This window comes from Lutzomyia longipalpis, chromosome 1, assembly GCF_024334085.1.
Source record: "Lutzomyia longipalpis isolate SR_M1_2022 chromosome 1, ASM2433408v1".
NCBI lineage: Eukaryota > Metazoa > Arthropoda > Insecta > Diptera > Psychodidae > Lutzomyia > Lutzomyia longipalpis.
Window position 1 is genome coordinate 1024637 of NC_074707.1, and position 22502 is coordinate 1047138.

General features: G+C 36.2%; 3 protein-coding genes across 8 annotated transcripts in view; all 3 read left to right on the top strand.

Moving 5' to 3' along the window:
• Positions 1 to 22502, top strand: part of LOC129786356 (small conductance calcium-activated potassium channel protein) — an 87146-nt gene that overhangs the window by 3225 nt on the left and 61419 nt on the right. For all 6 annotated transcript variants that reach the window (XM_055821302.1, XM_055821304.1, XM_055821301.1 and 3 more), the window contains exon 2: positions 21797 to 22340. In XM_055821302.1, coding sequence (XP_055677277.1) covers positions 21810 to 22340 — 531 coding nt within the window. In that variant the 5' untranslated portion in view covers positions 21797 to 21809. The remainder of the gene's footprint in view (positions 1 to 21796; positions 22341 to 22502) is intronic.
• On the top strand, positions 4878 to 9011 carry LOC129786365 (uncharacterized protein K02A2.6-like). The gene is made up of 2 exons (XM_055821335.1): positions 4878 to 4950; positions 5016 to 9011. The coding sequence occupies exon 2, from the start codon at positions 5038 to 5040 to the stop codon at positions 6643 to 6645; it is 1608 nt and encodes a 535-aa protein (XP_055677310.1). The 5' UTR covers positions 4878 to 4950; positions 5016 to 5037; the 3' UTR covers positions 6646 to 9011.
• On the top strand, positions 6655 to 8913 carry LOC129786810 (uncharacterized protein K02A2.6-like). The gene has a single exon (XM_055822051.1). The coding sequence runs from the start codon at positions 6655 to 6657 to the stop codon at positions 8911 to 8913; it is 2259 nt and encodes a 752-aa protein (XP_055678026.1).

Consider the following 22502-nt stretch of genomic DNA (forward strand, 5'->3'; position numbering starts at 1 on the left):
TATTGGTCAATTGACCTTTCTAATGGAAATTCACACATGGTTACACATTGTTATTTAAATATGTCCATCTCCTGTGTATTTTCCTCCATCAGTTTAACTCTGGAGGCAAATATACCGCACGGAGATTCTTTTTTTTTGCTATATGCACACGTGAGCTTTTAACATGTAGGAGACATGCCCTTTTTTTCTGCGTCCCGAGACGGAGGGAAATGAAATTCAATTCGGGATATTACATTTCATGTTGTTCATAAAAAGAAGTACCTGCCTACCTACATAACAGGTACAAGCAAGACGTAAAACATAAGAAAATTATTCTATGGATAAATAGAAATTTAAGCGGGGTGGTACCATACATACATTTGGGATGTGTGTAAACATGTACTCCTTCATAAGAACTCCGTAATAATGTTCATACAATTGAGAAATTCAATCAATTTTTCGTTCTTATTGGGTCGGTTCGAGAAGAAAAAGAAATGAGTGAGGGAAGGAGACCCTCTCGTGGTATTACCTAGATTCCATACAATATAAATAGAAATGAAAATCAATAAAATGAAAATACACAACCCAAAATTCACACACAAATGTACAAAGAGGAATGTAACAAACTATATGTATGCTACTATGTACATATTGGGAATTTCTATGTTGACATAGGCGCGAGAAAATTTTGCGTGTGCAAAAAAATTCAATTTATACTTATAAAAGTTCATCGAGGCTTTTAACCTCTCCATTTTAGAGGAGGGTGGTACATATTTATTTCTCCATGGGAAATGAAAATAATTAAACAAAAAAAAAATAGCAAAAAAAGGTCCAATGAAAAAAGCTCACTCGACCCTGTAAATGCGCTAAACAAATACACTTTGGGTTGGCCTCCAATTCGTAATGTTTTTTTTTCTTCCTTTTAAAAAGCTTAAACATTAAGAGAGCTTTGATATATAATCATCAGTTCATACAAGGTTCTGGAATAGCTGATTTTAGGAAGCTTCCTTAAAGAATTTTTTATGGAACCCAATAAGAATCTATCAATTTCTCAAACTTCTCGAAGAAATTAGTAAAGTAGAGAAAAGAATCTGTCTGAAATCTTAAAAGTGTCCTACTTGACACGTTTTCTCATAATTAATTTCACTTCATTGGACGCCTTTTATTCTCTCTGTACAACATTTCCTTCTCCCCAAAGAGATGGGGTTTCCATGTTGATTCGGGAAATGAGAAATTGAAAGATAAATACATATAGATAAAAAAAAATAGCAGTCTTTCCCTTTTCAATTGTATTTTATTATTTACTCACGGAGGGTTGAGCTTTTTACCAACCTCCCGAAAAAAATACTTTCACCACATCCTCGTTGGGGGTTGGGCAGTAAGACGACAATAAATTCAAGTAAAATATTCACAAAGGGATTGCTTTATATACAAACGCAATCTAAAATCCTATAGCCGGAGATCGGAGGCTAATGAATTATGGGAAAGGATTTTACTTAAAAGATATTTATCTTATATCCTTTCTCAAGAGGATAAAAGGGATTACTTAGTGACTACTTTGTGGTTGAGTTATTTTGTGCAATTAAGACAAGAGCTTTGGTGGGTGTCCTAATTAATCCAACCACGGTACAGTGGTTTTTCGCAAAAGAACATCTTTTAATTTCTCACTTTTACTCAATTTTGGACTTTCACGCGATGCGCGGAAAATGGGAAATTCTTGTTATTGTAAAGAGCTTTCTTAAATAATCCAAAAATTACATTTTCTTACGTTCTATAGGAAATCATAGTAATAATTTTTAACCTTAAATTAAAGATTTCTTTTCTTTTTTGATTCTCGGATTTTATTTCCTCGAATGAGAATTTTGTTCATACAGAAATGAATAAACTCCTTTGTCTCTGAGAAGTTTCTTGATTTTGTTTGTCTTTTCTCTTCTTTGTGTTGTAAATATAGAGCATCTCTGAAAACTATAGGGGAGAGCGGGGTTAAAAAAGTCACTTAAGGGTTTAGAACAAGCTCAAAATATCATATTTCCCAAATAGTTAAAGTGAAATGAATAGCTCAATTCTTTGGTATATTTCTTGCCCTACAACTCTTTCTCAGATCATTTTGTTCTATCTAGCTAGGAAATATGATATTTTAGGCTTTTTCCAAACCCTTAAGTGACTTTATTAGCCCCGCCCTCCCCTATTGTATAATAATTATTTAATTTTAATCATATTATGTTGTAACATAGAAAAGATTGGAACTTAGTTTGGGGAAAGTTAGAGAGCATGAAAACTCTGTACATAATATAGCAGCTACATATAATTTTCTAAGCTTTCAACAAACTTTATTTGCAAACGATGCCATAATATTTTGAGCAAATTTTCCCTATTTTAGCACCAATGTTATTTGAAAATGAAATTAATTCTCCTTACTTTAATGACAAGCGTTTTATATCACCCACTCAAGTTCATTAGGGGCGCACTTTTAGTTTTCTGTGCACATTTAAATTTCATGAGATTTTCTTCGTATATAAATGTACATAATTTTCAACATCACAGAGTAACATTTTCTCCTGACGATGACAATTAATTTTCCACGGAGCAGATGTTTTCCTCAGAAATCCCTCGATGTGATTTTTTTTTCAGTTCAAAAGTCTAAAAAAAATCCACAGCCGAAGAAAGAAAGTCTGTTTATAGAGTTGTTTGCGCATGATATTGGCCCCTTGGCATTCAAGAAAATTCTTGGGGAAGACCTCCGATAAGAAATTCTCAGTTGAGTCGTGCATGAAGAGTAAAAGGAAATACAAACGAAAATGTTCTTTGAATATTTTAGTCAATGTGATTTTATTTTATATTTTCTTCACATTCTATTTACTTTCATTTACCAAAGTAAAAGAGGAGTAAATAAAACGGGAGTAAATAGCCGGAGTAAATTTAAGTATTTTGTGTCTTTTAATTTATATTCAAAGCATTCAAAGTGTCTTTCGTTCTACACGTTGTGATCTTATGAGCGACGTGAGTGCGTTGAAGCGCTAAAAAAGCAAAATATTTAGTCGTTGGCGCCTAAAAAAAGCACCCAACTCACGAGACGGTACAACAATAAAAAATGCTACATATACGCCTCTTTTTCTTCAGTGAAACGCGCGGTTTTTTTTTGCCTACCGAGAAACGTAACGCAAGCGCGTATTTCCGTCGCGTAATTTTCATCACAAACGGGAAATGAAGTTCTATTGTAGCAATTTCTGTATACAACATTTTAATTTTAGCAATGAGAACTTTGCTGAATTTTTGGTCCTAAGATGGAGTGTCAACGAATAATTTCAACATTTTCGTCCAATTTTTTTTTACACTAGAGAAATGAGCTTAAAAATTGTATTCTTATTAAATTCCAATTAGAGAGCTTTCGTAGGAAGCTTTCAATTATAAGTAGGGGATTGTATATTCTCCAATCATTTTGTCTCAACGAAAACTGTAAGAAGGGCTCCTCAAAATCCTCGTCTTCATCCCAATATTTTCACTTGGTCAACTTTACATCATCTGTGGTGATAATTTCACAGATTTCGGTTGGATTCTAAATGGGATATTTTGAGAAGTTGGGTTGAAGGCAAAATAAAATATTTGACACATTGTGATTTTATGAGGGTCTCAATAATTCTTCATTTCTCTCTCATATTCTCGCTTTCTTGCGTCCATGTTTCCTCTGGGACGTCCCATAGAAGGTCCCCCTTCCACGCTCCTTCCATTGAGCTAGAGAGATGCTGAAAAGTTTAATTGTGGACAGTGTACGAAAGTCATACCCAGTATTGTGTCTTGCTCGCTTCTATCCACCCCCTGTGGAGAAATTGGTCTCATTTACTCTCGCTAGCTGGATGCCATGTGTCTACCCAAAACAGTCTGCTTGGGGATGATACATGAGCTAGAAATCTTCATTTTCCCACCCCTGGGGCTACCAGACTGTTGGTGTTTGTTTATGTAAACCCACCTACCGCCACCTCCTGAAAATACTCTGCTCTCTGTGGTCTACTATATGTCGCCACGGGTCGCCACTCACCCACAATTCCGTTTACATCTCTCGTGTGGCAGGTTGAGAAGTTCCAAAACAGATTCGTGTATGGGAAGTAAAAGGGCATCTCATTTGCACGAAAAAGCTTTCAATATAAATCCACAAACACCCTTAATCGTAGCCCTTTGCCGCATAATGACAGCAAGCACTACATGCCATCACGCGGTTCCCCAAAAGGGTAGCATTTTCAATGTGATTCCATATAATCAACCCCCCATTTTACCTCCCTCAAAAGAACATCCGCTCACGGCAAAACTGAGAATTATACCCGCAAGATTATGTCCTTAAATGTATGTCAATTTGTCTGTGTCGTGCCTTCAATGCTTATACCTCATCCCTGAACCACCCAATGACCTGCTAAATTTTTTAAATAAAACGCTTCAGATACAGCGCAGGATGGTGGAAAAGGACGGAATCATCCATTTTAATTTTTCAAGACACAAAATGTTGTAAAGAATTAGGAAGACGTATTGGGGACTATGAAAGATCATTCTAATGGAATTTTCATGCCATTGAGTTGGGATGAAAAAAAAAATGTGAAAATTAATTGGGAAAGACTAAGCTAATAGAGACAGGCAAAAATGTTTAGGAAAAGCTCCAAAAAGCTCTTTGTCACACTTTAATGTTAAAAATGAAATTATTTTTCCTTTAAATTAATCACGTGCAGTACAAATAATTTTTTTCTGTTACAATTAATTGAATGAAGGTAAACTAATTGGAGAAAAATTGTTTTCATTGTGATGTTATAACAATTCTCCAATTACACGTGCAATTACTGTAGTGTATTCTAGTCATGTATTTTACAGTGTAAATAGTTGTAACGGATTTTGTCACTTTTGAAATATATATCGTGAAGTACAGACGTGTGTTTTGGGGCTCCTGAGCAACGAGGCTGGGATTCTAATAAATACATATAATTACAGGTACCTAGAATAGACGGTACACATGGCAACGAGGCTGGGATTCTAATAAATACATATAATTACAGGTACCTAGAATAGACGGTACACATGGCGACGGAGGAGAACAATGAGGTTAAGGCCACCCAGCGCAAAAGCCGCGATGGGCCCAATTTGGGGCCATATGACCCCAAGAGATCATGGGAAAGCTACCGTGAGAGGCTAGAGATTTGGTTTGAGATGAATGATATCACCAAGGACTCCAAGAAGAGAGGATATTTGCTTACGGAGATTGGTGATGATGTCTACGAGACTCTGAAAGGACTTGTGATGCCAAAGAAGATCCTGGACAAAACCTACGAGGCATTGGTCGCAGTGATAAATGAGCATTATGGGCCAGAAAAGAATGTAATTATGGAGAGATACAACTTTATGAAGAGAGTTCAGAAGCCCGGAGAAAGCGTATCTGAGTTTATTGCCGAAATTTCCAAACTCAGTCAGCATTGCCAATTCCAGGAATTGGAGAATATGCTACGCGATCGTATTGTTTGTGGGATATTGAACGAGGGATTGAGAAAGAAGTTGCTCTCTGAGAAGAAGCTTACCTACAAGACGGCATGTGAGATGGCACGCGCTGATGAAACCGCGACCAAAGGTGTTGAAGAAATGAAAGCGGAAGTTCCTACAGCAAATGAGGGACCTGTAGTAGCCAAGATTTCTCAAAAGACGTGTTATAGATGCAAGAAGAAGCATGATGCAGCTGACTGTTGGTTCAAAGATAAGGATTGCCGGAAGTGTGGCAAGATTGGACACAGTGCGGCAGCTTGTCGTAGCAAGGAGACAAAGCAAAAGAAGGTAAATGCCGTGGAAGAACCTGAAGAGTCAACTGAAGGGGAATTGGCCTCAATTAATCTGATTGGAAAGGCTGGCCATAAAGTGGAATTGCAGATTGAAGGGCGGAAGATCTGCATGGAGATAGACTCTGGCGCATCGAACACAGTGATGTGCTGGGATCAATGGAAGACCCTCAAGGTTCCAGCAAAGTTGAAGTCTTCAAATCTCAAATTGCAGACTTGGCTAAAGAGAGGAGTGGAGATTGTAGGACAAGCGGTGGTTCTTGTGAAGTTGGCGGATAAGACTGTAAATTTGCCACTAATAATCACCAAGTCCGGCGGAAACTCTCTTTTGGGTCGAAATTGGTTCCAACCGTTGGGAATTTTCATTCATATTCCAATGATTAATGCGATTGAGGAAAATAAAGTAGAGGGGTTGTTGCAAAAGTATCAAAGCGTTTTCCGGGATGAATTGGGATCACACTCTGAGATGAAAGTCAGTCTTCAATTGATTGAGGGGACCCAACCGGTGTTTTTGAAGCAACGAACCGTGCCTTTTGCTCGACGAGAAGCGGTTGAAGAAGAGATTGACCGGCTTGTTAGCCAAGGAGTGCTGGAGCCAGTGCAATTCTCTGAATGGGCTACTCCAATTGTCACAGTACGAAAGCCAGATGGATCGATCAGGATTTGTGGGGATTATAGGGCTACTGTAAATCCAGCTACCAAGACGAATGCATACCCACTACCCACAGTAGATGAATTGTTGGCAGGAGCTTCGGGTAAGATTTTCTCTAAAATTGATTTGACACAGGCTTACCAACAATTGCTGGTTGATGATAAGACAGCAGAAATTCTCACAATAAACACACACAAGGGCCTGTTTTGAGTGAAGAGAATGCCATTCGGTATATCTGCTGCTCCAGGGATTTTCCAGAAGTTTATGGAGACGTTGTTGGCAGGTATACCGGGCACGCAAGTGTATCTCGATGATATCCTTGTGGTGGCCCAGAATGAAAAGGAGCACAGTGAAAGGATTGAAAAGGTCCTACAGAAGTTGCAGAAGGCAAATCTGACGGTAAAGAAGGAAAAGTGTCGGTTTGGTGTCAAAGAACTCGAGTTTGTGGGGTATAAAATCGATGATCAAGGAATTCACCCCACACGAGATCATGTGAAGGACATAGTTCAGACACCACCACCTCAGAATAAGACAGAGCTGAAAGCATTTCTGGGCATCATAAACTTCTATGGGAGGTTTATAAAAGACAGGGCGTCAGTGGCAGAATGTCTGCATCGGCTACTGGATGATGGAGCCGAATGGAAGTGGAAAGTTGAACATCAACGAGCCATGGATGAGTTGAAGAAAGAGCTAAGATCAGAGGCCGTATTGATACATTATCGTATGGATCTACCACTGATCTTGTGTTGTGATAGCTCACCTTACGGCGTAGGTGCAGTCTTGGGTCATGAAACACCAGAAGGAGAGAAGCCAATTGCCTATTTTTCACGAACGATGAACGACACCCAGAGAAGATATGGACAGATAGACAAAGAGGCGCTTTCAATCATCACCGCAGTGAAACATTTCCACCAGTATATTAGTGGCAGAAAAGTGAAGATTTACACTGATCATCGCCCATTGTTGGGAGTTTTCAATCCTAAGAAGCCCATTCAAAGTACATTGTCCCCTAGGATGACAAGATGGTGCTTGACGTTGGCATCATATGATTACGAAATAGAATACAGGCCCGGAGAGAAACACCAAAATGCTGATGCACTCAGTAGAGTTCCAGTGAGAGAAAGCTTGAAACTCGCGGAGGAAGAAGAATCTCGTGGGGAGATTCTAATGCTACAAGATGACGTCATCCCTGTTTCAGCCGTGGAAATTCAGGAACACACGAAGAAGGACAAGACACTGATGCGTGTGAAGAGGTGGATTTTGGAAGGATGGCCCGACAGATGTCCTGACCCTGAGTTGAAACCCTTCTTTATGGTTCGTAAAGAATTGTCAATCATGCGAGATGTCCTGCTGAGGGGGAATCAAGTCGTAGTTCCAAAGACGCTCCAAGAGAGACTGCTGAATTCACTTCATGCTACACACTGGGGCATGGTAAACATGAAAGCGATAGCTAGAAGCTACATGTGGTGGCCTGGTATTGATGCGCAAATAGAGACCAAGGTCAAGCAATGTGAGCGGTGCCAAGTGGTCCGAAACAGTCCGCCAAGAGCACCACTGTGTTCAGATGAAGAACTGCATAAACCATGGGAGAGGCTACATTTGGATTTTGCGGGACCTGTGAAAGGAGTGACTTATCTCATAGTAGTGGATGCCATGTCAAAGTGGTTGGAAGTGAAGATTGTTCGATCACAATCCAGCAAGGAGGTCATACGCATTCTCAGAGAGCTTTTCGCGACACATGGTGTACCCTCTGAGATATACACAGATAATGGTACGGCGTTTGTGTCTGAAGAGATGAAGAAGTTTCACAAACAAAACAACATCCGTGGTATTACAATATCTCCTTGGCATCCTGCGAGCAATGGACAAGCAGAGATTATGGTACAGAAGGCGAAAAAGGCTCTGGCGAAAATTGAAGGGAATGATATTAATTTGAAGTTGGCACGTTATCTATTTGCTCAGCACACAACACCAAGCAACGCAACAGGAAAAACCCCTTGTGAGCTATTGATGGGAAGAAAGCTGAAGTCATGTTTGAGCAGGATACACCCGGAGGAAATCAAAGGGGAAGGAAAAGAGAAGAAACAGCCAAGGAAGTTCCGTGTGGGAGATGCAGTGTATGTGAGAAACTACTCTGAGGGCAATCAATGGGTTCCAGCTTGGGTGGCAGAGGTCACTGGACCTGTCTCATACAAAGTTCAGACTGAAAATGGAACAGTGTGGAGACGCCATGTAAACCAGATGATTGAGCGCCTTGTGAAGAATACACCGCCACCGGAAGACTTCGGAGCGACTTCAGGACAGCAGAATGTAGAAGATGAGCCTGACGATGGAGAACCATTATCAGAGGAGGAAAACGATTTTGAGAGTGCCTCTGAGAGTATTGTAAATACTACAGCAGAGTCACCGGAACAGGAACCACGACCCCAACGAGAGCGTCGTCTTCCGGCATACTTGAGAGATTATGTTTTGAGTTAAAGGGGGAAGAGGTGTAGTGTATTCTAGTCATGTATTTTACAGTGTAAATAGTTGTAACGGATTTTGTCACTTTTGAAATATATATCGTGAAGTACAGACGTGTGTTTTGGGGCTCCTGAGCAACGAGGCTGGGATTCTAATAAATAAATATAATTACAGGTACCTAGAATAGACGGTACAATTACAATGTGCTGCTGTGCCATATTCTGTTCGAAATGCATGTTAACATCCCTTTTCAATAATTTTACACAATTTGCACCATTTACATAATGTATACGTCATAAAATAAATATTTTATGATGAAATTACATTGCCAAATAGCACCTAAATATAGGGGAGAAGTTATATTGGATTATAGAGAGCTAGGAGAGTAGTGAGAAAACTAAGCCCTAACTTTCAAAATAGCTCTTGGTTTTGTTTTATCCTGAGAGGTGACCAAAAGTGGCTTTACTAATTGAATTTTAGTTCAAAATTCTAAATGTCGAAATAGCCCACATTTAAATTGGGATATACACAATTGAAATTGCATTTGATTGAAAATTGCAAATGCTATGAAACTCAATTAACTCACATAATTAATTGAATTTTATTTAATCTGTAGCACCACAAAGGCAGCAAATCAATATTATATATACCCTCACACATTCATCTTTGGGAGATTCAGCATTAAAGTTCAGTAACTTGTGTACTCAAAGATTTAATTTGCGAGTGGTTGAGGTTGTTTGTGAATTTTAGTATGTAAATGAAATGCAAACAATAAAAGAAAAATAATTAATGGTGGAAAGAATGAAAATTCTCTACTTCCATTTGCAGAATATGAAAATAATATAACGTCATGAAATGAAACATTTACATTTTAGAGAAATTTTGAGGCTTTTGTGGCTTAAACAATGTTCCTGATGGATAAATGTGCAGCACAATGCAACAAGATTTGTACCTGATGAAAAAGGTCAAAAATCTCCGAAAGTAAATAAATAAAATTAAAGTCTAGATGTTATAAAAATTTAAAAAAAAAAATATTTTAGTCATATTTTTTTCTTCACATTGAGTATTTTTATGTTCTTTGTGAACATGATGTTGCATGGAGGTGAACAATATATACAGAAAAATGCGAAAATTGTCTGCTATATGTAATTCACACATGAATGTGATAAATAATTCTGCGGTAGACGTCTGTTGTCCTACCAGTTGAGTGAAATTCTATCAGGCGATCTCATCTCTTCCTCTCCGGGCACAATGATGATCCATCACGATACATACATAAAGTCACTCACACCTCGCGTGTACGCGCCTTTATATTCTAATAATAAACCACCGACGGTGCATAAAGAGTCCAATTCTCCCAGAGGAGCAGATGTTTAATTAGAAATGGGGCACTTTTGCATGATATTTGCTCATTAATCAATGGAAAATGAGGTAGCCATATTTAGGGGTTCACCACATTCACCAATTCAACCACATTGGAGTAAAACCAAAATGTAGTTTGCTGAATTTTAAAGGAGTTTATTCATTTTGCAACGCACAGCAAGGGTAACGAAGCAAACAAAATGTCATGAAAAAATTTAAGGAATACCAAAGAGGGACATTTTAGGTTAAATATGCATAAACTCCGCCCCTATTTTAACTTTTATTTTTAATGCAAAACACAATGCGTATATGCTGTAATCAATAAATTGGCGTTTCTTGTCAAGGAGGTGTCTATCAGAGTAAAATGGGTCAATTGAGAGCGACAAATGAATTTAATATTTATCACGTGGAATGTGGGAAGTCATATAGATTGAAGAGCCAAGGGAAGATCTCTGGCGCCAGGACATGGGGGCATATTGTACGAAATGTGATTCACATCAATTTGCTCATTGATGCGATAATTGAAGACGAGGGTGGTGTGAGATAGAGCATACAATATACATAACTCTGTACAAGATCAACTAAATAATCCAATATTAATGAGCATGTTCTTCAAAATGTGTGGCAATGGAGCTAGTTGTAGTATACCTAATGCGAAGAGACATGGTTAATGGACTTGGTAAAACTCCAGCTATATAGGATGCTTTGATCTACCATTAATTACAGAGCACTATAGATATATAAGTAATAAAATTGTGGAGTAATTATTCCTTATTTTAAGACGTTATATTGAGAAAAAATTATATAAGAATTCAAATGAATTAAAAGTGAAGTATTTTATAAAATATTTCCCTTATAATGAGCACTTGAAATATATATATATATATATATATTTCTCTATAACGAGCATTATAAAGGGGAAAAGGGGAATATTTGCATGATGACGCAAGAATTGCTTATTGATTTTATTTAATACCACATAGAAATATTAAAAAAATCAACAGAAAAAAAATCAAACTGATCAAATAATTGTCATATAAACCGCTGAAATGTTGTTTATCGTGGCAAAATGCTGATCCGAAGACGGAATGAAATGATGGACATACCAATGAATTTGGAGAAACACGAGAGGAGGTTTGCATTGGTGATGATTGTCAGGTCATTTCTGGCCACAAAATCTAAATAATACAAAATAATCCTTTTTTCGAAAATGGGCTATATACACGATGCCAATGTCAATCAGGATCAAAATCAAATAAAACACCCACACTGTGCTTATTTCGGCGGATATCCTAATCCGAGTTTATTACCATCATTGTTGTATTCATTTTATATTGAATGCTGAAATGGCAAAATGCAGGGGGTATCCGACTCTTGCCACTCACGGTGCACTTCATGCCACTTTTTCATTGCCACTCTTGCCACTCTTGCCACTCGCGGTGCAGTCTCGCGGTACATTCTGGGCATAGTCGGTTACCCCCTGGCAAAATGCGAATTGGCACTTCATTAAGAAAAAATAAATAAATAAAATAAACATTTTGTATATCACGAAAGGAGTTTATTCGTTTTCTATGTCGGCTCTCATTTTGGGAAATAAATTGGATGTGTATGTGTAAGAGAATTAAAAAAATGTACTGGTAAGCTGACCAAGCTTACGGGAGCTGTGTTTCTTTCAGTGTACCAATTTTGTGAGAGCAAACTAGAACGCGAATTAATTTAAATACGGGCAAAGTCGGGAAAAGTTGAAAAGTCATACCCTAAGAAATGTTTGGAAGGCCATATCTCGAGAACGGATCCATAGATTTTCATAAATTTTTTTTTGTTTGAAAGGTCTTGAAGTCAGCTATAACATATCGAAAAATGAAAAAAAATTATGTCGCCATTTTCGAAAAATTCGAGTTCGAAATTTTCGGAAACTTTGTTTTCGATTTTAGCGCCTCTTGCGGTCATTTCTCGAAGTTGCAATGTTCTAGACATTTGTAGGGTTTCACGAAACCTTTCATTTGCGCTTGAGTTGATCAAGATCGGACTTGTAGAACCCGAGATATGACATGCTAACTTTGGAAGGCTATATCTCGAGAATGGATCCATAGATTTTCTTCATTTTTGGCATGAAGCTAGATAATATGGTCAGCTACAACATATCAAAAAATGATAAAAATTTATGTCGCCGTTTTCGAGATATTCATCGAAAACTAATCGAAAATTTTGTTTTCGATTTTTGGCCCCCTAGCGGTCACTTTTGAAACTTCGGATGTTCTAGAGAGTTGTAGGGTTTGTTGAGATCTTTCATTTGAGCCCGGGTTGATCAAAATCGGTCAAGCCGTTTTCGAGTTATGGTCGATTTTCGATGAAAAATTGTGGCGGCCATATTGGCTAAACGGCTTGACCGATTTTCGAAAATGAGGTATCGTTGGAAAGGTCTTGATGGCCCCTACAACATATAAAAATTTCAGATTTTTAGCTATTACAGGAGCTGAGATATAGCGAAAACAAAATTTTGAGGTTATTCAAAATGGCGGACGCGGGGGTGGGGGGTAAAATTTGACGTCATAAACGGACGTCTTCCAGTCGACTTTTAAACTTTGCCGTTTACCGCAAGTCTCTATCTATTACCGTTCTCTTGCAATTTAAGGTTGAACCACGGCGGACGGCCGGCCGGAGGGCCGGCCGGCCGGACAAAAAATTTTTTGGCGCATACGTTTTTTGGAATGTGGGGACCCTAATTCGTGCTCATCCCAAGTTTGAGCCCGATCTGACGACTTTCGATTTTGCTCGGTACACAAAAGCTGTGTCTGAAAGAAACACAGCTAAATAATAGAAATTGTCAAAAAGACTATCAGTGTCAGTTGGGAATATACGGCAAAGATTTGTTAAGAAAATATATAAAATGACGTCACAATTGCTTTTTGTCTATTTTGATTAACGAAGTATTCATGCTATTGCCTCGTCGACAACGATTTCATTGATTTTTGATTCTCTTACACTTATCCTTATTATTTTCTCGGACGAAAACTTTTCTATATGAAAAAAAAACGGATAAACTCCTTTGCTCTAAAGTTGCCCTGCTTGAATATTTCTTTCTTAAAGAATATTTTCTTTATTCAATTTTAAATCTTTTTCTTCTTAAAGCATGACTTTTTTTTTGAAAATTCATTGTTATTCTTGAAATTCTTTGCTCAATCTCAATTTGCATTTTAATTTACAACTCCCACGCTGGTACATATTCATCTTAGCAAATAATTCAGTGTGAATGTGCGGTGTTTCTTTTGGGAATTGCATCGCACGTTGACAGAATTGCATTGTCACTATGTATGTATATGCTACAGTAGATGTAGTGGGATTAAGGGAGGACTAAATAATGAGCACATATGTAATTTACAACACCCATCAATTCATCATTCGACACTTGTCGAATGATTCAATGCATTATTTTGTAAATGAACGTGACAATGCACCCCATTTGTGTGCCTGCATATTCCAATAGTAATTAGTAGTTGTGAAACTCTGTCCATATATATTACGGGGTTTGTTGTGTGCCTCGTCCACTGTGTAAGGGGGGCAGTGTCATTGGGAATTAATGCAAATTTTCCGTGAAAAACAACAGTTTTGAAATTGTAGAAACGTTCATTCACTCCTAAAATGGGTTACTTGTGCGCGGTAAAATGAGGTTGATGCAGCTATATATTCTCTTCGTGACTCACCTGTACCCCCACGCTGTATGTTAAAACTACCACCCTTTGGTAATTTATGAGAAAAATATGTGGGTGACGAAGAAATGCTGTAGGGCCCAACATAGGTATGTGCTTCCCCCGGTTTATGATAAACCTTCCATTTTATAGGAAATATTGGAATTCACACAATTGTACGTAATATTATAGCATAAATTCAAAACATGCAAAGTGCGGCAATGCGATGGCATTAATTGAGATTTTGCCTCACTAAATTGCCTCAATTGCACACACTTCCACCCACTTTTTCACCCAAAACGTTGTTTTTCGTGATTTATCTCCACGCGATTAAATTTACCGCCAATCATTTCAATCCATGATAACTCCTGCAAATACAATACGAATGTTTTTTTTTTTAGATTCTACCTGCGTTGTACTGAAAATTTCCTATTTTGTCTATTATGTCATAAATCGATTCTCATGTGTTGTAAATAAACGTGTACAGAAGGTATATACATACACGTAATGCGTCCATCGTGTTAGAGAGTCCACGAACCCTCCGGACCGGATGGGGCGGGGGTGTGTATTTGAATTTTTAATCTGCTATTTGGTATTTTGTATTTTCAATTCTAGCACATATAATACGTTTAACCCAATATGTATCGCATGTTAATCGATTTTCTCCATCTTCTCTGAATATTTCTCTTCCCATTATGTCCATCGCACAAGTTGTGGGAAAGAACCATCGATCTAAACATATTTATTCGCTTTCGTTTTAACGTTAAGAACCTTTGGGGCCAATGCAGTGTGTGTGAAGGATGGAAATTAGTTACCTTTTCACGTCTTTTTCGCAATTTTGTAAATATTTTGCAGCTTGCTGTAACAACAATCTACGGATTAGGATTTATATTAAAAGAAAAAAAGAAGCCAAAACAAATCCTATATAAAATGAAAAAAATTGCTGCTATGTAAATTCAACAGAATAGAGGCTAAAATCATAATAATTTTCAGTGAATGAATTTTTTATGGATGAATTTCGTTAGTATGAACACTGATTCACTCAATGTTTTCATCACTGTCTCGGCTTTTTATGTGTAAATGAGATTTTCTCTTCAACAAAATAATGGAGAGATTATCCCGGGGCTTTCTTTCAGCTCCCTTCTTCATCATCATCCCTGTCATCATACTTACAAAAACATATGTATTGTATATGTATGTAATATACTTATTTTTAATTAATAGCACGGAGAAATTAGACAGTGTGTATTAGGCTAAACCATCCTCTGACTCACATATATCACTTTTCATCACCTTGAGCATCTGATATAAGATTTTTTTCTTCAATTTTTTTTCAACAAAGCCAAAAATAGATAGAGGAAAAATATATTTTTTATTTGAGAGAAAAACAGTCGGATAAGAAAAATTGTTTTCTCCTTCAAATGACTCGCAGGAGATTTTTTTTTTGATAAATTGAAAGTAAAGGGCATTCATAGGAAGGAAAAGAAGGTACGTGGAAATCATTAAAAATGCAACCACTCTGGGTTTAAAACCACAAGAGGTTATTGAATTTTTCACACAAAAACGCTACACACACCCGCCTAAATTTCAATCTAAAGGTTGTTTTGCGATGTTTTTCCACGGAATTGTACGAAATTTCTATTTTTAGGTTGCTTCATTAAAAATTCATAGATGAAAATGAGGGAAATTTTGTCATTTTTAAGGGGTTTTTGTAAGGAAGAGACGGGGTCGACACATGAAATGTAGAGAAAAGTTTCTTGTTGATTTATTCATAATAAAAGATTAAAATAAATTTCTTTGACCTCCATTGTCTTCATTAAACTCAAGACATTAGGTGTGTTTATTGTTGAAAGACGTATTGAACAAATGCAGTTTTTCCTCAAATTATTATTCAACTAAAAATATAATTCTTTCAAAACTAAATATAAAATGAAAAATTCCCCGCGTAAAAAAATTTTTAATGAAAAGAAGAGAATTAAAAATTTATAAACTTTTCTATTTTGTGCAAAATAACGTTTACAGCATGTACTTATTAATATTTAATAATGTGTTCCGTTGTTGTGCGGTGTCGCACATGTAACATTATTAACATAATTACATGGATGGGAGCGTGATGAATTTGAGAAAAATATGGTAATAAATTCATTCACATAAAAATTCAATAAAAAAACTTGAGGGAAATTTGCAAATTTGTGATATTTTGCACAACAAAAGCATCTCTAACTCATTACGCATTCATAACAATTGTCGCTTTAGAAATATATCGAATTTATTGATCTCTCTTTCAGAAATACATATTTATAAAATTTTCTCTAATGCTCTCATGTACATACATACATGTTGTACAAGCTCAATTTCTCTTATTACTTATTTCAAAGCTCAAATTAATTTTGCTAAAGGCACAATCGAAATGAATATTCTCTCCATTTGATAAATCTAACCAATTCATTCCACATAATGGACTAAATCCCTTTTACCACAAGAGACAATTGAATTATGTACCAATGCTGTACGAAGCATACGGTATAAGGTATGTCAAATGCATTTGTATATACTTACCATGTGAAGATAAAGAAAAATTTTCCGATAAGCTTAATCAAATGATTGGCTGCAAGGTATTGAATTTCGTTGAATAATTTATTAATCAATGATAATCGCAGGTTGTGTGTAGATAATATAGTATGACAAGTAAAATTTTTTAATAGCTTAAATTATATACATACATATATGGTACATGTAGTATACATTACATACATACATAGCCTTCATAATCTATATAATTGCGTCAAGGGAATATAAAGCGACCAAGCATGATGTTGGGGATGTGTAATAGGGAGGTAGTTTTAAAAAAAAATATGCCAGCGAAACCCGCGGGGAAATAAATGGAAATTGAATTGGAATTTTCTCATATGATGGTGAAAAACATCTTGAGGAAGTGACAAAAGGAACGACGTAGCTCCCCCCCCCCCCGCAGGGAATTGCAGAAGTTAATTTAAGCTCCGTCTATTTATAGTATTAAAAGTAAATCTTTTAACTCTTTCATCAAAATATTTTATTCAAAATGATTTAAAATGATTTATTTCCTAAAAAAAAGCTTTATCTATCCTAATAAATTAAAACTTTATTCATAGATTTTTACATGACCTCTTAAACTGTTTATCTTGAGTTAAATGAACGTTTTTCTTCTTACTGCAAACTCATATAAAGTGCTTTTAAATTGTGTGATTAACTCAAAGACTTGCGGCATACACAAAAAGTTGAAAAACTTTTGTTCGCTTTTTATAAAACAATACAAAACCAAGGGGCCAATAGCTACGAAATATCCTCAACAAAATAATTTAAAATCTATTTTCTTTTCTTAAACATTTCTGCTGGAAAATGTTAAAGAAGAAAAGAATTTAAGCAGATATTTCTCTCCAATTGTACATACAAATACAATGATTTGGATTTCTAAAGATTTTCCATGCTTTCTGAATTTCCTCTTTCTTATCCATCCTTTACTTGCTCACTATTATGTTCAACAATATGCTTTCATGAATAAACAACGTAAAACCAGACTTGAGTTGTGTGCCTCTTGTGATGAGTTTTGTTGTTTGAAAAGGATTCTCAATAACATTCCTTGTTTCCGGTATAAGGTGTAAATTGCATTTGTAAAATTGCCTTGAAAATTGCCACCTACTACATATTTTATGAACAAACTTCTTTTAAAAATATGGGAAAATTATTTACAATGTAAAAATAAAATTTTATCGATATTAGGGGAAAATATTTATTTTCCCTACAATGACAATATTTCCATCTATTGGCGTGCTCGTATGAAATAAAAATATGCAAAAAAAGCTCTTAACCATACATAGCAAACCCTTCTTGTAAGAGTTAATCGTGCACGTACACGTGTTGAGCGAAAGGAAGAAGAAAGAAATACAAAAAAAAGTATTTTCTATGCTTTGGTTGAAATAGATTGTGAAAGCTCTATGTTCCAACTAAAGAAGTTTTCTGTTATAGCGACAATACAAAAACGTCTGAAAAAAATAAACTATGAGGTTTTGTCCGGAAGTTTTGTTCAGACACCGTGAAAAAGCACATGAAGGGGTTATTTGAAAAGCTCATGGGAAAGTTTGTTTTAGTTTTCATTTAAAACTAAAAGTCAGTAAAGAGCACGTTTTTGAATTCTTAAAATTGGAAAATAAATTGGAAACAGGTAGATAAGATAAGTTACCTGTACTAAAGTTTTGAGCTTTTGAACAGGAAATAAAGTTTATTCAACACTCCGTATCATTGCAACGTTCCTACTAGGAATTTCCTAGCTCACAAATTTTCAATTTAACCCCCCATAAGAGTGCATGTAGTACAGGGGGTGGAGGGGTGGTGTCTTTTTATGAAAATATGTATGCCACGTGAAAGATATAAATTGTAAGGTATAACATGTGAGTCTATCAAGCAAACAAATCTATATAAAAGGGAGGCAGTCTCTCTATGTTGAAGAAAGTAAATTTTACCGTACTACATACTATATGCTTTATAAGCACATAACATGGGGTAGAGAGAAAGGTTTTGAAGGATTGTTTGGGGGTGGTGACCCACTGAGAAAATATTTGAAAACTCACCTCTTCATATAGATGTTCTCATACTATATACATATGCGACATATGTACATTTGGGGAAGATAATATGTAGGTACATATATATGAATTCGGCAGTTTGAGTTTCTCCCCATTTTCCATCCACATCCGGCCCTTTTTTGCTGCTTCGGTGTCTCCGTGAAACAATTGGGATCATTTGTTGTTTGTGTCAAATTTTCCCTCGTGAAATATTGAATTACGTTGAATATTTTTGTACGGGAAACAAATTTCGGGAAATTCTTCTAAGTAAAGAGTTTCAAAGTTATTTTTTTTTATTCTTTTTCTATTTCTTCTGAATTGAAGTTCACTTTTAATTGACTTAATTAACTTGGAGATACTTTAATTCAATAGAATGGATAGACAGAGTAAAAAAAAACTACACCTGACTTTTAGAATAATCATTAAAGTTTCCATGATTCTTTACTTTTAAAGAAATTATTCAAATTTCTAATGAAAAACTAATTTTTTTAGCTATTCAATTAAAAAAAAGTTTCTTAAAGGAATTTCGTCTTCTCGATCTTCTTTATCGAACCTGTCCAGCAATAATCGTTTCAAGAAGCCCCACTGTAATCGCAAAGGTCACACCCTAGCATTTAAAAATTAAAATACCCCAACATTATTCATTTCAAGTGAGAGCTATATAGGTAAACAATTACGAGAAAAGGTTTTTGGGCAAAACTCCTTAGAGGATTTACCTTCTTTTCCAATTCTTCCATGAAATCTCACCCCAAATTTCACTGAGAGCTATGGCAATAAAATATCCCCAACAATTTATTACATTCAACTTGGGAATTTGTAACTTTCTGGAAGATTCATAGACCACAAAGTGTCTCCTTTAACGTTTTCTGACAGCCCTACATGGGGCGAGGACCGAAAGATAAAATGTTGTGGCTAAAAAGTTTTGTTTGTCCCAGAAGGAACATTTCAAATTCAAAGATTTCTCATGGAGAAGCGATTTTTCTCTCCATTATTTTTGCATTTCCCTCCTCCCTTTTAAAGTTCATCAGAAATTCAACACTTTTCCTACAATTTCCTCCCCTCCCATTTAGTCTCTCTTCTTTCATGCCAAATTATATCCACCCACACCCTCTCATAGAGGAAAGCTTTGTATGGGAAATTTTTCACACGCTTGAAAACAGCTGCTATGTTGCCTAACAGTGAAAAATACATGGAAATTTGTCAATGAAAATTGCCAAAGGGTTCTCTTACGTCCTTTTCACTCCACACACGCAGTGATTTAGTAGTGTTAGAAAGATAAATTATTGTTTGTAGAATTCTGCGAGTACAGGAGGGAAACTTCATCTGGGATGCATCCGACATACCAACATAATAAAGTTGACGAGCAATTAATCTGTTTTTGCGCGGTGGGAAGTGAGCAGTTTAATTACATTTAAACGTGGTTTGTAATACCAACTTTGCCGGAAACATTCTTGTATGAGAGTTTTCCTTGCAATTAATTTCAATTTTGTACTGAATTTTTGGGAGAAAGTTGTTAAGAAAGATAATATTCTTACGTTGCAGTTGTAGAGAAAAATTATTACAAATTAGATACCTACTTAGTAATTAAACAATATTGATTTAAAATTCGAGAGAACAAATGGTGTCAATTTACATAAAAATTTTCTTTTTTCTATTTTTAGTAATGACTTTTTAAATACTTTGTTCCATGTGCGTCAAATTAAAACATGTTTTGTATAAATTTATTTTTGGCATTAATTGCTTTATTAAAGACAAATATGGAGTTTAATGTTAACCCTTTTGCGACTGCGTGAAACACTGAAATATTCGATTTTTATAGGCGTTTTCTTTTATCTCTTCTGTGCAAAAAAGCTTTTTTAGGAAAGAAAAATATTTAAATTACTTTAAATTATAATATTGCACAAAAAATTTGAGTCTGAGCGTATGACTCAATTGTCGCGAAAGGGTTAAAGCACGAATATTAATTGAAAAATAATACGAGAACCATTAAACCATAAACATAAACGAAAAGCCTCGTGAAAACTTTTTGGAGATAAATACGGCTTTACCTTATTAAGCTTTCGTAGTGAAATATGTTGTTGAAGAAGTATGAAAATACGTGTTAATTAAAAACAAATTCAGTCACAGTACTACGGTGTCAAGAGGATATAGAGAAGCGACAGAAGGTGGTAGGATGTCGTCTGTATGAAAGCTTCAGCACATTTTACACAACACACATAACACCACAATGCAGAAAGGGGAAAAAAGGGTCAGGTGGATTGGTATGGAAAAGTACTAGCTCTATTGTTCCGGCATCACATGCAAATGCCTCGCTCAAATATTATTCCACTCTCTGGCTGTATACGGGTCACGTTTGAGTACCCTCACAATTTCTTTCATTTGCAAGAGCTTTCGGGAGCTTTTCACATGCGAATGCACCGGCAGACAAACAAGACTCGAATTCATTTGTATTTGTTTTCTCCACTCAAACTCCACGGAGACATGTGTTGTGTATATAGTAGAGGTTTACTATTTACCAAATGTGACCTGGCATCACTCATAAAAGCTTGTTACGGGCATAGAAAATTTCAATTGCTTCTTCGCAGGAAGGGGAACTTCAATGTTCCATTGAATTTTTGCCAAAAAGCTCTCGGGAATTTATGTAGTAAACTTTATAAGCATTTTTCAAGTATCATCAAGGCGAGAATGTTCACATATTCTTACATTTTTCTTTTACATTCCAACAGATGCATATTTTGGCTTCTCTTCAAATGTATTTTCTCACATATTTGATGGAGTTTTCATTTCTTTAGAAATTTTCTTGCATTTAAAGAATTTGAGAAACATTTCAAAACAGTAATGAGATTTCTTGATTGAATAATTTTTGAATATTTTGTACTGGACAAGGCTATATATAAACGAATATGCATTCATAATGCACAGATTTATGTAGGTATAATGATAAATTGCAAATGATACATAAATTGACATAATATTTGAAATATTTAGAGCACAAACAGTCGACATTGAAGCAAAATAATTTCAATTTAATTAACTAAAAGATACTTCATGAATAATCTTTCAAAGATTTTTCTCGAGGAATTCAAAGAAATAGATGTTTTCTCGATTTTTCTTATGCTGAATAAATGACAAGGAGTCTATTTGAAAGCTTTTCTCTATCACAAACTACAAAAAAAAAATATCAAACCGTCATCTTTACTATATAATTTTCTAATTTCCTTTTCCAATTTTCTTCTCTTCCGGCAGATCAAGTGGAAAGATGTCTCTTCACAACGAACCGGATAACTCAACGAATTCCGGATATGGAAGCTCCGATGAGACGGCCTCACTTCTGGTCATTACCACTCCAGCCCAAAAAACAACGACCACAGCAACTGTGACAACGACTTCCGCCATTATTGCCAAAGCAGCCTCCATCAATGGCCCAACAACAAGTTCCGGTTCAATGGCACCTGGAAAGCCAGTTCTCATGCGGCAGGATCGCACATCCACATACCTCACGAGTCCACAGCTGTCACAGACAATGGGTGGCTCGGAGGAGAGTGGTGGGAATGATGAAGAACCGGAAATTACGCAAATACGCTCTGTGCCGGATCTTGAGCTACAATGCCGGCTCGAGGCGCCTGTTATATCGGTGTCAATGACAAATGCGGGTCACGAGCACAGAGGTTCCGTGAGTGGGTATCAACTAGCACCACATTCACGTTGCCGCGCTTGTCGCACATGCGACCGACGTGCCTCAACTACGGCCCCAGTGTCTTCGCTACATCTTGCACGGTCTGCCTCAAAGGTTTGGAAAATCACTGAAAAAAAAAAAACGTTTTATGCACAATATGTGGAAAAGTGGGAAAGGTCCATGAAAATTGGGAAGTTAAACTATCAATAGTTTTTCTTACCACATTTTATTCAAAGTTTATTATGCTAAAAAGAATTGTAATATTCTCAAGCTTTT

Excerpts from the sequence above, each read along its gene's own strand:
- LOC129786365 (XM_055821335.1), top strand. The coding sequence starts at position 5,038 with ATGGCGACGGAGGAGAACAATGAGGTTAAGGCCACCCAGCGCAAAAGC.
- LOC129786810 (XM_055822051.1), top strand. The coding sequence starts at position 6,655 with ATGCCATTCGGTATATCTGCTGCTCCAGGGATTTTCCAGAAGTTTATG.